The following is a 15,751-nucleotide window of genomic DNA, read 5'->3' as shown; positions in this document are numbered from 1 at the left end:
ACACCTCATGCTCTGACACGGCTCTAGAAAATTATTGTACTTGACTGCTGGAAAATCAGAAACTCATTTATCTTTCTATCTGTCCATTTTCTCATTCATGTATTCACCAATTTTCAAAGATAAAAAGGCTCAGATCTTTTCCTCTCGTATATAGAACAAGAACAACAAAAGCCAACAATACTCCACACCTGTCCTCAAGGAGCTTGCATGTTAGCATAGGATGAATATTAATAAGGAGTCACATGTCATATGGTAAGGGTTATGAGACGGATGTTGTTGTAGGGGTATCAAGTTACTCACAACTCATAGCAACCTTGTGTACTATGGAATCAAGCACTGCCCCCTTCCGCGCCAACCTCACAGTTGAATCATTGCTATGTCTGAACCCATTGTTGTAGCTACTATGTAAATCCATCACATTAAGGATCTTCTTCTTTGCTGACTCTTTATTTATTTTTTAAATCATTTTATTGAGTGCCCATATAATTCTTATCACAATTCATACATACATCCATTGTCTCAACCACACTTGTACATTTGTTGCCATCATTGTTTTCAAAACATTTTCTTTCTACTTGAGCCCTTGGTACCAGCTTCTCGTTTTTCCCCTTCCCTCCCTCCCTCATGAACCCTTGATAATTTATAAATTATTTTTAATATCTTAGTGTCTTGCACTGTCCAATGTCTCCTTTTATCCCATTTTCTGTTGTCCATCCCCTTGGGAGGGGGTTATAGGTAGGTGACTGTAATCGGTTCTCCCTCTCTCTCCCCACCTTCCCCTTCCCCTCCTGGTATGACTACTCTCAATATTGGTCCTGAGAAGTTTATCTGGACTATATTTCCTGTGTTTTCAGCTCTTATCTGTACACATGTACATGCCCTAGCCTAGCCAGATTTGTTAGGTGGAATTGGAATCATGATCATAGGGGGTGGGAGGAAGCACTAAAGAACCAGAGGAAAGCTGTAGGTTTCATCTGTGCTATACTGCACCCTGACTGTCCCGTCTTCTCCCCATGACCCTTCTGGAAGGGGATGCCCAATTGCTTACAGATTGACTTTGGGTCTCCAGTCCACATCCCCCCCCCACCACCATTCATATTATGATTTTTTGTTCTGGGTCTTTGATACCAGATAAATGAGCCCATCAACACCTGGTGATCACACAGGCTGGTGTGTTTCTTCCATGTGGGCTTTGTTGTTTCTCAGCTAGTTGGTCACTTGTTTATCTTCAAGTCCTTGAGACCCCAGGCGCTATATCTTTTGATAGCACCATCAGCGTTCTTTGCTACATTTGCTTCTACACCGTTTTGTGCTGACCCTTTATTTACCAAGCATGATGTCCTTCTCTGGGGACTGGTCCTTCCTGATAAGATGAGACAAAGCCTTGCCATTCTTGATTCTAAGGAATGTTCTGACTATACTTTTTCAAAGATTTGTTTGTTCTTTGGTAATACATGATATATTCAACAATATTATAATTCAAATGCATTGATTCCCCCATAATATTTCTCATTCATAGTCTAGCTTTCACATGCATATGAAGTGATATAATTAAAGTTTATTGTGCCAACCTGGCTGATAACACATGTGGGCTTAATTGAAGAGTGGCGTGATAAATGGTTCAGTGAGCCTCACCTTTTGAGTTCTCGAGTCTTTCTTTCTGATGGTTGGACCAGGGTGCAGCTGCCTTAGCCAGTTCCCTGCTTCAGCTGGCAAGGCTCATATCCTGCAAGACATCCCTGAGGAGAAGCCACATGGACCTACCCCGATGCAGCCCTGGGTGCTGGAGCACCCGTGTGGAGACCCTTGTCAGCGCTGAGATGCTTACACGTTCACTGATTTGGCTTTCCTCCTGTGGTCGACATCGCTGTGTGTGTGTGTTTTGAGATGGAGGAGGTCTTTGTGGATGGGTGTCAGAATATGGGTTAATGTTGCACTTGTGGGCTTTGGCAGCACTGGGTTGGGATGTTTTTTTGATGTGTGCTTACCCTTTATATAAAACTCTCTCTTATACATAAGACTTTCTGTGGATTTTCTTCTCTAAAGTACCCAGACTAACACATGAAGTGATTGAAAATACTAAGGGTTGGGTCAGGTTTACCTTAGTAAAAGGATTGACATCTTTTCACTTTAATATAGACTAATTTATTTAATATATAGTTTCTACAAATAAAAAAGAGATTCATATTTGTGCCCATTCTAAAGAACGGTGACCCAAGAGAATGTAGAAAACACTGAACATATTAATATCACGCACGAGTAAAATTTAGTTTGCTGAAGATAAGTCAAGATTAGTTACAACAGCATATCAACAGGGACCTGCCAGAAATTCAAGCCAGCTTCAGCAGAGCGCATGGAATGAGAGATTTCCTTGCTAACGTGATATGGATCTTGGCTGAAAGCAGAGAAACCCAGATAGATGTTCACTTGTATTTTATTAACTATGCAAACACATTTGACGGTGTGGATAATAACAAACTGTGGATAACATTGATAAGAGTGGAAATTCCAGCACACTTTATCGTGCTTGTGTGCACCCTGTACCTAGACCAACAAGCAGCTATTCAGAAAGAAAAGGGGGGGGGGCACTGAATGCTTTCAAATCAAGAAAGGTTTGCATTAGGGTTCTATCCGCTCACCGTACTTATTCAATCTGCTTGCGAGCATATAACCCAAAACGCTGGCCTGCATGATGAAGGAAAATGGCACTGCGATGGGAGGAAGATGCACGCACAGCCTGAGGAATGCAGATGATACAATCTTGCTTGCCGAAAGTAAGGAGAACTTGAAGAACTTACTGATGAAGATTGAAGACTAGATCACCTTTAATATGGATTACAACGAACTCCGTGTAAAGCAAGTCTAAAATCCTCACGACTAGACCAGCATGACAACGGAGAAAATACTGACGTTTTCAAGATTTCCCTTTTCCTTGGAAGACGACCGATGATCCGAGCACTGCAGTCACGACATCACAGGATGCAGCACGTTGGTCAAAGTGGCTGCACAAGACCTCTTTAACATGTCACTTTGAGGACTGAGGTAAACCTGTCCCAAGCCATGATATTTTCCATTACCTTATATGTATGTGAAAGCTAGATAATGAATATGGGAGACTGAAGAAGAATTCGTGCATTTGAATAATGATATTGACAAAGAAAAGTGCAAGGCAAATAAATGACTCTGTTTGGGCAGAAGTACAGGCAGAACGCTCCTTAGAAACAAGGATGGGGAGGCTCCTGCTTGTGCACTTTGAGCTTGTTATCAAGAGAGGCCAGTCCTCTTGGAAAGGATGCCAGACTTGATAAAGTGTAGGACCAGAAAATAAGAGAAAAACAATCAAGGAGAAGACTCAGCAATGGCCAAAACAATAGAATCCCACATAATTCCTCACGAATGCGAGGAAGGGGAAAATCAGCAGTCCTAAGATGAAAGATAATAGTAAGAGAACTTCTGATTAAAACTAATCTTATATATCATTTTCACTCATCAAATGGATACATATTGAAGAATTCTGATTACATCATGTTGTTAACCTGCTGAAGAAAGAGCTCTGCTGGCCTTTGCTGGAGTCTAAGCTGGTCACTTTAAGGGGGTTATGTTGTCAATGTTTGTCAAAACTTGAAACGCACTTGACTCACTCGGTGCCGTCGAGTCCGTTCTGACTGATAGCAACACTGTAAGACAAAGTAGAACTGCCCCTCTAGGGTTCCAAGACTGTAGCCTTTATGGGAGCTGAAAGCCTTCTCTTTCTCCTGCAGAATGGCTGGTGGTTTGAACTGGTGGCCTTAAGGTTAGCAGCCCAACTGTTTAACCACAACCACCAGGATTCCTCTACAAAATGCACTGTGGCCCTGAAACTTGATTCTAGGAACTTATTCGACTTATAGTTGAACAAGGGGGCTCATAAAAGCTCATGGAAAATTTTTATTGTCTTTCAGTTCTACTTTACCATGAACTTTCTTGGAACCCTGTCAAATACATGTGGCACCACTTCACTGTCAGTTTATTGTTCTGTGGTGGCTTGTGTGTTGCTATGGTTCTGGAAGCTATGTCACTGGTATTTCAAATACCAGCAAGGTCATGCAAAAGTGAATAGGATTCAGCCAAGTTTGCAGACTAAGAACAAAAGATGAAGAAATAAGCTGTCCACTTCTGTGGAATTACCCATGGAAGATGTTATGGACAAACTCCAAACATTGTCAGAAACTGCAAACCTCATGGAAAACATTTTCATAGATAGTGCCAGTAGATGAGCCTCAGGTCAGAAGACATTCAAAATAAGACTGAGGAAGAGCTGCCTTCTCACAGTAGAGTCCACTGTCCACAATCAATGCCCATGGAAGGAGCAGTCAGGAGATCAAACAATGCATTTCATTGGATAAATTGCTGCACAAGACCTCTTGAAAGTGTTGACAAGCAAGGAGGTTACATTGAGATCTAAGGGGAACCTGGCTCTTTTCAATCACTTCATACACATGTGAAAGCTGGACATTAAATAAGGAAGACCAAAGAAGAATCGATGATTTTGAGTTGTGTTGATGAAGAATATTAAACACACCATGGACTGCCAAAGGACAAGCAAATCTTCCTGAGAGGAAGTCCAACCAGAATGCACTTTAGAAGCCAGAATGGGGAGACTTCATCTGAAGAACTTTGGACATACTCTCAGGAGCCATCTGTCCCTGCAAAGGCTCAGATGCTTGGGAAAGTAGAGGAGGGAGAATTCACGCTAGCAATTCTTTCATCACATTGACTTTGGGACCGTGCGAATCAATCTATCCAATTCAACCACTAGTTATTAAAAATGAAATTGCACTGGTTTCCAGGTTTTGCGATGAGGTAATCGAGATCACACCAGCATAGTTATCAGAAAAGGCAGCCTCTAATTCTTGCTCTTTGACGGTTTGCTGGGTCGTTTTAAGCAACCTTTTCACTCAGGGCTGATCCTAAAGTGGTTGGAGAAGCCTGCCTCCAAGGCCCTCGAACTTGGGCAGTCAGGAATATCCATTGCAGTTTGTTCCTTGCACATCTCTTAAGCCATCTCTCATCTGGCTACCTCCTCCTTTCCTCAGCAGCTCATCAAAAGCTCAGAGGAAAAGACAGACAATTGAAGAAAATAAAATTGCAAAGATGACTTTTATATGGCTCCTGTTGAATCATTGTGTATTCCACCTCCAAAGCTGAAAATGATGAGTTTAATATCACACAGATCAGTGCATCTTGGATCTCTCCAAAGACAGCTCATGCTACCCAGAGAGCTGGGAGCTCAGCAAGCCATCATTTTTCACTCCAACTCTCAGGCAAATGAAATGACAGTCATCGGGCCCACATTCTAGAAGCAACATGGTTTTCATTTGGCTTTAACTTCATTGAAAGCGTCCCAACGAGGGAGACTCCTTATACGCTAAGCCTTTTCTTCTTTCCTAGGACTGCATGCTAAGAAGACGTGGCGAGGTGCTCAGGGTTTGTCTGGGCCATTTCTAGCATTGACCATTGATGATGCGAAGTTAATCACACTGAGGCCAGGAGATCTTGGTTCCAGTCACAGTTGTGCCATGAGCTTGAACATGTCCCTTTTATTCTCTACAGATTTTTGTCTTACACAGTTTTTTGCCTTTCACTGAGCTTACTGTATATTGGCGGAGGTGGGGGGGTGGGCACTGGGGATAATACTTGAAAGATATCAGAGATCTAATGTCCTAAAATTTCTGCAGTTTTGCCAGTTGTCTGTGGTAGCTAGAGGGATTTCTCTGGGATCGTGCCTTCAGTCATTCTGCATACACCCACTGAGCAGCTCTCACGTACAGGCATTGGGCTCTTAATCGACAACCCCCTACTTCTGGATAACCATAAATAAGACTTTTAGAAAATACACGTGGGAAAGCTAAAGCAACTTAAAACATATACATCTTCAGAGGGGGAACCAACTGACTAGGGTTTTAACTGTTCAAGTCAGGTTTATCACTTTGATCTTCTACAGTCATCTGTCCAGTGCATTCTGTTTGGTAACCAGTTTCTTTCCATCCCTCTATGGTGAATGGAGGGAACGCACCGGAGGCATTTCCTGGGTCTCTCCCACCAATGTATCTTGGGCTCCCGCTGCCATCCACAGCCTTCTGAAAACCAGATTCTGGTTTGAGGCTCTGATACTACTCTCCTCCTCGGCTTCAGATGATATGATTTACAATCTTTTGGTCACTCATGTTGGTGTGCTTCTTCCATGTGGACTTACTGACACCTCACTTAGATGCCTGTTAGTTTGGTGCTGTTTTATCTGATAGCTGGGCACCAAAATTTGCTATAGAACTCATATCTTCTGTGTTCCCTTCCTAAAGGTGAGAATCAGCAAAGTCATGATGTAAGAACGAGTGGCTCTTAAATTTGAGCTGCAGTTTTGTGTGAGCCCCAAAACCCACTTCTGGATCAATGTTTATTTATCTGCCTTTGGCTACCTTTCAAACCCTCCTGGTAAATGGATTTCCCTCTGATACATGTTAGGCCTGATCTGGTTTTCAACATTTTCTGAATTTTTTGTTTTTGTTTGTATGTATTGGGGTTTATCTCAGATGTGTTTTGTTATTGGGGGTGACCCTCTTGAATTTTTGTTTTATGTTTGTCTGTTTTCAGTGTATGAAACCTAGGATTGATAAACCTATAGGGACAACAAGTAGAATAAACGTTTCTGGGGTACAGTGGCCGGGACCTGGGGGTTGGGGTACAAGGGGGCTGATGTCAAGGAGTTCAAGAAGGAAAAGAGTGCTTTGAAAGTGATTATGGTAGCAATTTTACAATACTGATTAATGTGATTGAACTATGGAATGCTATGATATCTGTATTGACTCCCAATAGCATGTTTTTTTAAGTAAACGTATAAGGCAAAGAAGTGTGTTAAATATATAAATAGAGACAATAGAAGGACGATTGAATTATCTTCACAGATTACAAACGTTTTCTTTCTTACATATTTAAGTATTAACAAGATGTAGGTGGAGGAGTGAGGTTAAATAAAAGAATTAACTAACATAATATATAAAGCTCTCAAATGGTGTCTGACATTCGTTTGATATGCTGCAAACGATAGCAATCATTATAGCTATGTTTGATCCTAACTGTAACTCTCTGGAGCTGGAATTATAGTACCTATTTTTCAGGTAAGGAAGCTGAGTCTTAAAGTAGAGATATCATTTATTTCAGTGTCCCAAACTTTAAATGGCAGAGCTGGGCTAAAATTAAGGTAGGTCCAATGTAAATACAGTTAAAGTACCTGGAAGGGGTTTCTCATTAGTTAATGAGAGCAGGAGAAATCTGCTACCACGCTCATGAATGCATTACCTATTCTGAGTAAGGAGCATCGTGACCTAACCCCCCCCCCCTTACATTTTCAGGGGTGCGCTAAAGAAAGATGTGAATAATGGGGTTTTCAGACATTGAGGAAGGAGTGTTAAGCTGATCTTCACCAGTCTAAATTGCCTTCTTCACATTGTCTGCTAAATCTTCGGACCCAGAGGACCAGCTTACAAGGACCAACATCAGGAAACATATGGAAACATATGTGTGCATACGTACACGCATGTGTGTGGGGGGGATGCTCATGCTCTGCTTATTTTCAGACAAGCTCTGTGAACCTGGACCTCTCATGTGTTATCCTTTCTCTCCATAGAAAATAAGCCTGGAGTTTTATATTGATATCCATGCCCACTCCACCATGATGAATGGCTTCATGTATGGCAACATCTTTGAGGACGAAGAACGGTTCCAGAGGCAGGCTATTTTCCCCAAGCTCCTCTGCCAGAATGCTGAGGATTTCTCCTATGTAAGTCCGGAGTTCTCACCCAGCCCATCTCCCCTCCACCCGCTCCCACTGCTCTCCCCCTTGCTGTCGTCCTCTTTTTGTTTATTTCATTCTCCTAGTTCAGAACGCCTGGTCTATGCCAGGTTTTCTATAGGTGATTAAGGTGAACTCTGCCCATGCCCTCAAGCAGCCCATCAGCAGTCAAGGAAAGGGAGTCTTCAGATGGGTGGCACTTGCTCTGGGTGATAAGCTCGAATCCTTTTGGCAGATCTGATTCCACCCTTAACAGAGGAAGGAAACCACGGGCTATCTCACACGCCAGACCCTGCCCCAGCGTCTGCTTTCACCTCACTCAGTCCTTTCATTATGAGCTTAACATGTCTATTGAAGGGGCTCCTATACCCACCATTTCCTTCCTCCATGATGTCTCAATTTCTTTCTTTCTAATCTTTTCATTGGGACCTCTTATAGAGATCATACTATTCCATAGATCAACCACATTAAGCAGTAATGTACAATCAGTTTCAAAACATTTTCTTTCTTCTTTAACTTCTTGGTATCAGCTCTCTTTTATCCCCTCCCTCCCCAACTCTATTCCCCAGGAGCCCTCATCTATCTATCTATCTATCTATCTATCTATCTATCTATCTATCTATCTATCTATATTTTAATTTATTTTACCACATCTGACACATCCAATTCACATACAATTCTGTTGTTCAATCCCAGTGGGGTTATGCAGTCATCAATGCTATGAGCTCCTCCTCCACCCTCTGCCTCTCTTCCTGTAACCCCCGGGAACCATTACCCCTGTTACTATTTCTGAAGGGTTATATATCTTGGTTTTCATGTATCTAATGATCTTAAATATACAAATAAACATATGTAAGTCTGACATGACTAATGAGGTAAAACAAATAACAAACACAATAGTTAGGGGGAATATTAAAGAAATAGAGGATAGTTATGTGATTCATCAGTGCTAAACTGCACCCCCTATATTTATCATCCCTTCCATCCCTTTTGAGAGGGGCTGTCAAATTATTTTACAGGTGGGTTTTGGGTCTCTACTACATTCAAACCCCTTCACATTGATTTGATTGCTTTTTTTTCGAATTTCTTATAGCTTTTCCCAATTGACACCTCAAGATCACATGGACTGGTATGCTTCTTCCATGTGGGTTTTGTTGCTGCTCTGCTAGATGGCCCCTTGTTTAACTCCGAGCCTCTGAGAACTCAGATGCAATATCTTTTAATATCTGGGCACCATCAGTTTTCTTCACCACCTTTGCTTACTATGTACCTATCTTGTCTTCAGTTATTGTGTCAGGAAAGCCAGCATAATACCTTCATGGTACCTCAATTTCATTGTCCTTAATTTGGAGGTGGTAATGTTTAGCCCTGCCTACATCTTAGCTTCCCAGGAGGATAAATGGTATGATACTGTGAGAGTCTTTGGCAAGCATTAAAGAGTTCAACAATGCCAATAGGCTGCTACTGCCACTGCCCATCCCACTTGCTGAGAAAGACCGAGAGTGCAAGGCAGCCGGATGGAAAGTACTAGCAGAAAAAGGAAAGTGAGGATAAAGGAGAGAACCAGCATATAGTATGGAGACGTGGAGAAGATTTTTGCACATTTTCCTTTGTTCTGACACTGAATCTCTGGAGCCTGTTATTTCCATGTGACCAGAGGGGGTGAGGCCCACTAAGGTTGCAGCAATTTTTGAAGTTGATGAGCTGAAAACGGGTCTGCCCATTGCTTCAGGCATGGACATTAGTTGAGAAGATTAATATTTCCACGTGATAAAATGTACTTCAAATCCTAGAATCTCTCAATGCCAGTCCAAAAAGGATCTGGGAAGTCATATAACTTTGCCTCCTCCTTAGGCCCAAGGGCCATCTCTGGTGCAGAGAAATTGAGTCTCTGGTAGAAGGTCACCCAGCATTTGGTGGTAGAATTAAAGCAGGCAAGTGCCCCATTTGCAGTTTCCGTGGAACTAAAGCAGCCCGGCTTATTTCTTTAGGTGTTTCTGTAGGATAGTCAAGTCTTTGTTCCACCACTGCCATTTCAGAGCAGGCTGTGGCTCCTTGCGTCAAAAAGCTGGGGTAAAATCAAGGTAGACCCAATGCCAAGTGACCTGGGAGAGATGCTCATTAGCTAATGAAAGCAGGAGAATCATGCTAGCACTGTGACAAGCACATCAACTACTCAGAGTAAGGACCATCAAGACTTAACCCCCCACGTGTCTCCCATTTTCAGAAGAACTCCAAAGAACGATGCTGATGAGGGTGATTTCAGACACCGAGGAACCTGATCTTGGGTCTATGTTTCCTTGAAGAGCAAACCGTGGGCACCCAAGGCTCTCACAGTGGGGAGGAAGCTCCAAGGGCCTATTAGAAAGGGCACAGTATAGGACTCTTATTTTTTAATTTCCATGATGGTGAGTTTCCCACAATGCAGCTCACTTAATAATTTAGGATTGACATCATGGCATCCAAACCAGTCTGTCTCTCTTCTCTGATCCTCCCCACTCCTCTTAGAAAGGAAGAGTTTGGTTTCACTGTATGGCCCTTACCTTTCAGACCTCCTTTCCTTTGCCAAATACATTTACATCTAGCTGTTTCTTTTGGGGGGGTCTCTGTATACCTGTCTTCCTTTGCTGTCTTCTTTCTCTCCCTCTTCTTCTTCTCCTTCACTTTTTTTGATCTCTTCTTAAATAAAATGCACATTATTTTATTAAAACCACGGTCTGTTGATTTACTTAACTTGTCATTGTTTAGTATGGAATGTCCCTTTAACCTCAAGTGAACTGACCCTCCCCTCACAACTGTGCAGAAGAGAACATATTAGCTACGCTTTATAGATGAGGCCGCTGAGGCTAAGACGAATAAGACAGCGTGCCTAGTTTCACACAATCAATAGGTGACAGGATATGCTTTGGAACAGATTACTTGAGTCCCTGACCTGCTAGCTCTCTTTGTCCTTTCTCTGTCCAGTGTGATGGGCATTACTGACAACTTAGTGAAAAAGCAGGTATGTGTTTATCTGTCCCTAAGAGGGGGGTGAGGGGTAATGTATAGTCAAGGGGCATTGGTTTTCCCAGAATCAGTTGGTTCTGGATTAAAACCTATGATGTTTCCTTTACTAGTTACACACTGTCCTATTTCTATGTCATTGTCTTAGGTATCCAGTGCTCTTATAACAGAAATGCCACACCTTGGGGTCTTTAACAAGCAGGAATATACCTTCTCAGTTTAGACGTTTTCATCCAGAGCATGAGCTCTAGGGGAAGGCTGTTTCTCTGATGGCTCTGTAGGAAGGGCCTTGTCTCAGCTGAGCTTCTCTTCCTAAGCAGGTTTCCCGTGGCTGCCCCTGCAGTGGATTACTCAATAAGCAAGGTAAGCATTGGACTTACTTACTAATCTATAGAGAACAGTTTCACACATTTTTCACCAGCTGAAATTGTTTACTACCGATTAGTAAGTAAGAACAATTAAGCTGTGGTTACCTTGCTCCCTGGATCTCTGTCCCTGTCAGGGATTGGAACTTTGAAAAGTGGCTTTCATGCTGAAGAAAGGGCTGTGAGGTTGGCAGAGAGCCAGGCGACAGCCACACCGAGAAGCTGAATCTGCTGTGGTTTAGAAATATGCAATTGTTCACGTGGTAAGTGAACAGCGAGGACGCCCGTGCTTACCTTGCTGATTGGAAAAGAGATCCGTTTCAGACCGTCTGCGCTAATCCTGTCCTAGTAAAAACAAAGACCACCCATTCCCAACTAAGATTACAATCATAGACATAGAGGTTAGGATTTATAACACACATCTGGAGTGGGTACAATTCAGTCCATAACATTTCACCACTTGGTTCCTCTAAATTCATGACCTTGCCACATAAAGGCACATTCACCACATCACATCATCCTAAAAGTCTTAAATAAACTCCAAGTTCAAAATCTTGTCTTCTAAATCCAATATGGGTGAGGCAGTAGGCCAAATTACTGATCATATGCAAACCTGTGAAATCATGAGTATAGGTTATCTGTTTCCAAAATATAGCTATGGAAAAGGCACAAGGCATGCATTTCCATTGTGAGTGGGAGAAATTGGAGAGAAATAAAGGTTTGCCATCACAAAACCAAACTCACTACCATTGAGTTTCTACTGACTCATAGCGACCCTATAGGACAGGGTAGAACGGCCCCTGTGAGTTTCAGAAAATGTAACTGTTTATGTGAGTAGAAGATCAGTAGAACAATTTGTATTATTTCTCAAGGCTTGAAAATAATCCTCTCTTCTCTGAGACCATCTAGACAATAGTCCCATGCTCCAGACTCGAAGTATTGGCCCTACCTTTATCCCCTGAGTGGAGGCAACCACAGCCCTCACCAGGATTACCTTTGGCTTCCAAGGTTCTACCAACCAACCTTCTCTTCATGCAATCTAAGGTTTGACGTAGGCACCTTAGAACTTTTCCAGCATCCACCCAGTGCCCAAGTCCAAAGGCACCACCACATTTCAAGTGTTTGTTAGAGCAGCACCTCATTCCTAATATCAATTTCTTAGTTATCGAGTGCTGGTGTAATAGACATATCATAAGTAGATAGCTTTAGCAAACAGAAACAATGTCTTCCAGATTAGGAGGTTAGAAGTTCAAGTTCAGAGCGCTAACTCTTGGAGAAGACTTTTCACATAGGCACGAGAGGAAGGGTCTTGTCTTGGCTAAGCTTCTGCATAATCTTCATGTGGTTTGACATCTTTCCCCATCTTTACTTCTCTAGCTTGCTTGTTTAATCTCTGTTATATCTTAAAAGACATGGATTTAAGACACACTCTACGCTAAGCCTGTCTCACGAATGTAACAAAAGCAGCCCATTCTCAAATGGGATATAACCACAGACGTAAAAGTTTACGACTCATATTTTTGGTGGACACAGCGCCAGTCACAGTATTCATCTATGAAAACCACACTCACTGCCATCAGATCAATGCTGCCCCATAGCGACTCCAGTGTGGGTGTCTGAGACTGTTGCTGTTATGGAAGTAAAAAGCCCAGTCTTACTCCCCAAACAGTAATCTATAGAAGACAAAAATTATAGCGCCTGCTTCAAAGGATTATTTTGAAGTCTAAATAAAATATTACATGGGAAAAACATTACAATATAGAAAACACTGCACAAATTTAGCTCTGATGATCATAATGTGATTGTCTCTTTTTCCCATTTCTGCTCCACCTAGCCACATTCAAGATCAATTTTTCTTCAGCTTTTGATGAATAACAATTACTGTGCACCACGGATTCTGCTGATACTTTCACGGAATTGTGTTTGTTTCATGCACATTAGGCTGCTAACTGCCAACTGCAAGGTCAGCAGTTCAAACTGCCACCCACTCATGGGAGGAAGACAGGAGTTTCTACACCAGTACAGAGTTACAGTCTCAGAAATTCACATGGGGAAGTTGTACCCTGCCCTCTACAGTTGAGACTCTATGGCAGTGAAATGTTGTTGTTATAATAACATAGTGATAGTGGGATTGATATTCCACTCTTTAGAGCAGGATTGTGAGACTCAGAGATGTTTTAGGGTTTCCTGAGGAGCCAATGACCAACAGGTGCCCCGCCCTGATGCTCTCCTATTCTGTCTTCCACAGTCCAGCACATCCTTTAACCGAGATGCTGTGAAAGCAGGAACGGGGCGTCGCTTCCTCGGTGGACTCCTGGACCACACTTCTTATTGTTACACCCTTGAGGTTTCTTTCTACAGCTACATCATCGGAGGCACCGCGGCTGCTGTGCCCTACACTGAAGAAGCTTGTATCCTTGGCAGGTTCCCATACAACTCTGAACCAGCCCCACCCAGCCACTGCGGCCCGACAGGAATTAGGTCCCCAGTTCAGAGAAGAGGTGAGGGTCTCAGGTGGGGGTGGAGAAGGCATATTCCGCTGGTTTTCGCTATGGATTTTTCTGTTTGCCCCAAATACGATGAGGGGCAAACCTTCCCCCTAGCCACCTCAATACATAGACATCCACGTGCCTCGGGTCTCCAGACTCAGGTCCTTGGGCTTCTCCTGGCTTTCTCTCCACCCCCATTCTCTCAGGATGGAGGAAAAGATTCTGTTGTCCAAGGTGCGTAGGCTAGTGTTCCCACCCCAGGCTTGTTATGGAGGAGCTTGGTGATCTCGGATCCCCCTTCCAGCCCTGTAAATGTAGAACTGTATTTTCTAGTCTGTCTTCTTATACTCGTACTTTTTCTTCTCTCTCTTCATTGTTTCTCCTTTTCCTCCTTTCTTACCTGCTCTTCAGCTATCTCTCCTTTCTTCCATCGACCCTCTCATCTGCCATTTCCCTCCCTACTTGTTACCCTTTCTTCCCTTTTCTCCTCGTTTCTTCCCATTCTGTTTTCTCTTTGCCTTCTGTGAGATGGAAGTGGAGGTGACTTTTGAACTCCAAACTCGGGTGAAAGGAAAATTAAACCTTACGTCAGCCCTAGGTCAATTTCTATGAGGTCAATTCTATATAAGCCACCTTCCGGCTTTCCTTACCAAATTCGACACCAACCATCCCTCCCACCGCATTTTCTACTTCTCAACTGCGTTCAATAATTCATTGCAATGCTACCAGAACTCAAAGGCCATATTTATGATTGTGTGCTTTTTAAAGGAAGTTAGATTAAAATTACAGATCAGAAATATTCAGGACCTAGTACAGCCTCTCCCCAGTCGTGCCCACAGGCAGGTTGCTCTTTCTGGTCCACTGGCTCTGGGCTACATGGTCCCTTAATCTCTGTCCTGCTCAGACAACATTATAAAACTCTCTTAGTACAGCTGGTAAGTGCCCACAGGGCATTCCACTCCACCACAAGCTTCAGTACAAAGGTGCACAGCTCTAGTTCTGTGAGTCATCAAAACTAGCTTCCCATTTAAGTGTCTGGATGCATCCCACTTGTGGGTAAACCTCCTGAAAAAAGGACTCAGCTTTGTGGGTTGGGAAGCCTACAGCCTGCCTCATACTTTGGATCTTGGCTCTGCTGGTAATGATCCTCTGCCACTCCTCTGGTGTCAACTTTCTGTCCTTGGATTAAGGAAGTTCAATTGCAGGGATCTCAGAGTCTCTGTTCTGGATCTTCATTCTCCATGGTAGCAAGATCTCCCTTCCGTTGCTGAGATTGCTCATTTTGTACCTAGTAGGTTGGAAGGTGATAATTGTTGGCAGTTGGAGTGTAAAAGTTTGAAGCAAAGAAGGAACAGTAGTTGGGAATATGGCCTTGGTGAGAGAAATGACGCTGGAGAGCCCATCATAGAATTTTGAAAGGCCAATGACTTATTCCTTGCAAACCTTTTTTTCAACAACACAAGTGGTGACTGTACACATGAACCTCATCAGACAGAATACACTATCTCTGCAGGAAGAAATGATGGAGAAGCTCAATATTAGCAGGCAAAGTCAGGCATTGGAAAAAACGTGGAATAGGCCGATAGTTTCTTATGTGTAAGTTCAAGTGGAAAGAGAAGAAAATTAAAGCAAGTCCACAAGGGCCAAAAGAGGACCTTGAGTATCTCCCACCGGAATTTCAAGAACAGTTTTGACACGCTGAACACCAACGAGAGATGACCTGATAAGCCACGGGATGGCATCGAGAATAACATACATGAAGACAACAAAAGGTTATTTAAAAAACAGGAGAGAAAGAAAGTATCCAAATGAATGCCAGAACAGCCTCTGAAACTTGCTTTTTATTGTATGGTGGCTACGGCAAATGGAAGAATCGATGGAGGAAAGATGAGCAGACTATTTAAAATTACAATAGGACAAGACAAAGTAAAGCATGTTAATGAACCGTGCAAAGGCCTGCCACTAGAAGGTCAGGATGGAAGAACATGCTCAGCACAACTCAAGCTGAAAGACATGAAGGAAAAATAAAGCTTTAAGCGCCTATCCTGAAGGATTCTAAGAGCAAA

General features: G+C 42.7%; 1 protein-coding gene across 1 annotated transcript in view; it reads left to right on the top strand.

The window, feature by feature from the left end:
- AGBL4 (AGBL carboxypeptidase 4) overlaps window positions 1-15,751 on the top strand; it is a 1,434,684-nt gene that overhangs the window by 1,354,299 nt on the left and 64,634 nt on the right. Inside the window, exons 10-11 of the mRNA XM_075532449.1 lie at window positions 7,664-7,816; window positions 13,445-13,607. Coding sequence (XP_075388564.1) covers window positions 7,664-7,816; window positions 13,445-13,607 — 316 coding nt within the window. The remainder of the gene's footprint in view (window positions 1-7,663; window positions 7,817-13,444; window positions 13,608-15,751) is intronic.

The sequence above is a fragment of the Tenrec ecaudatus genome, chromosome 1 (assembly GCF_050624435.1).
Source record: "Tenrec ecaudatus isolate mTenEca1 chromosome 1, mTenEca1.hap1, whole genome shotgun sequence".
NCBI classification, from domain to species: Eukaryota; Metazoa; Chordata; class Mammalia; order Afrosoricida; family Tenrecidae; genus Tenrec; species Tenrec ecaudatus.
Note: the sequence above shows the minus strand (reverse complement) of the source record. Positions and strands in the feature narration are given on the sequence as shown.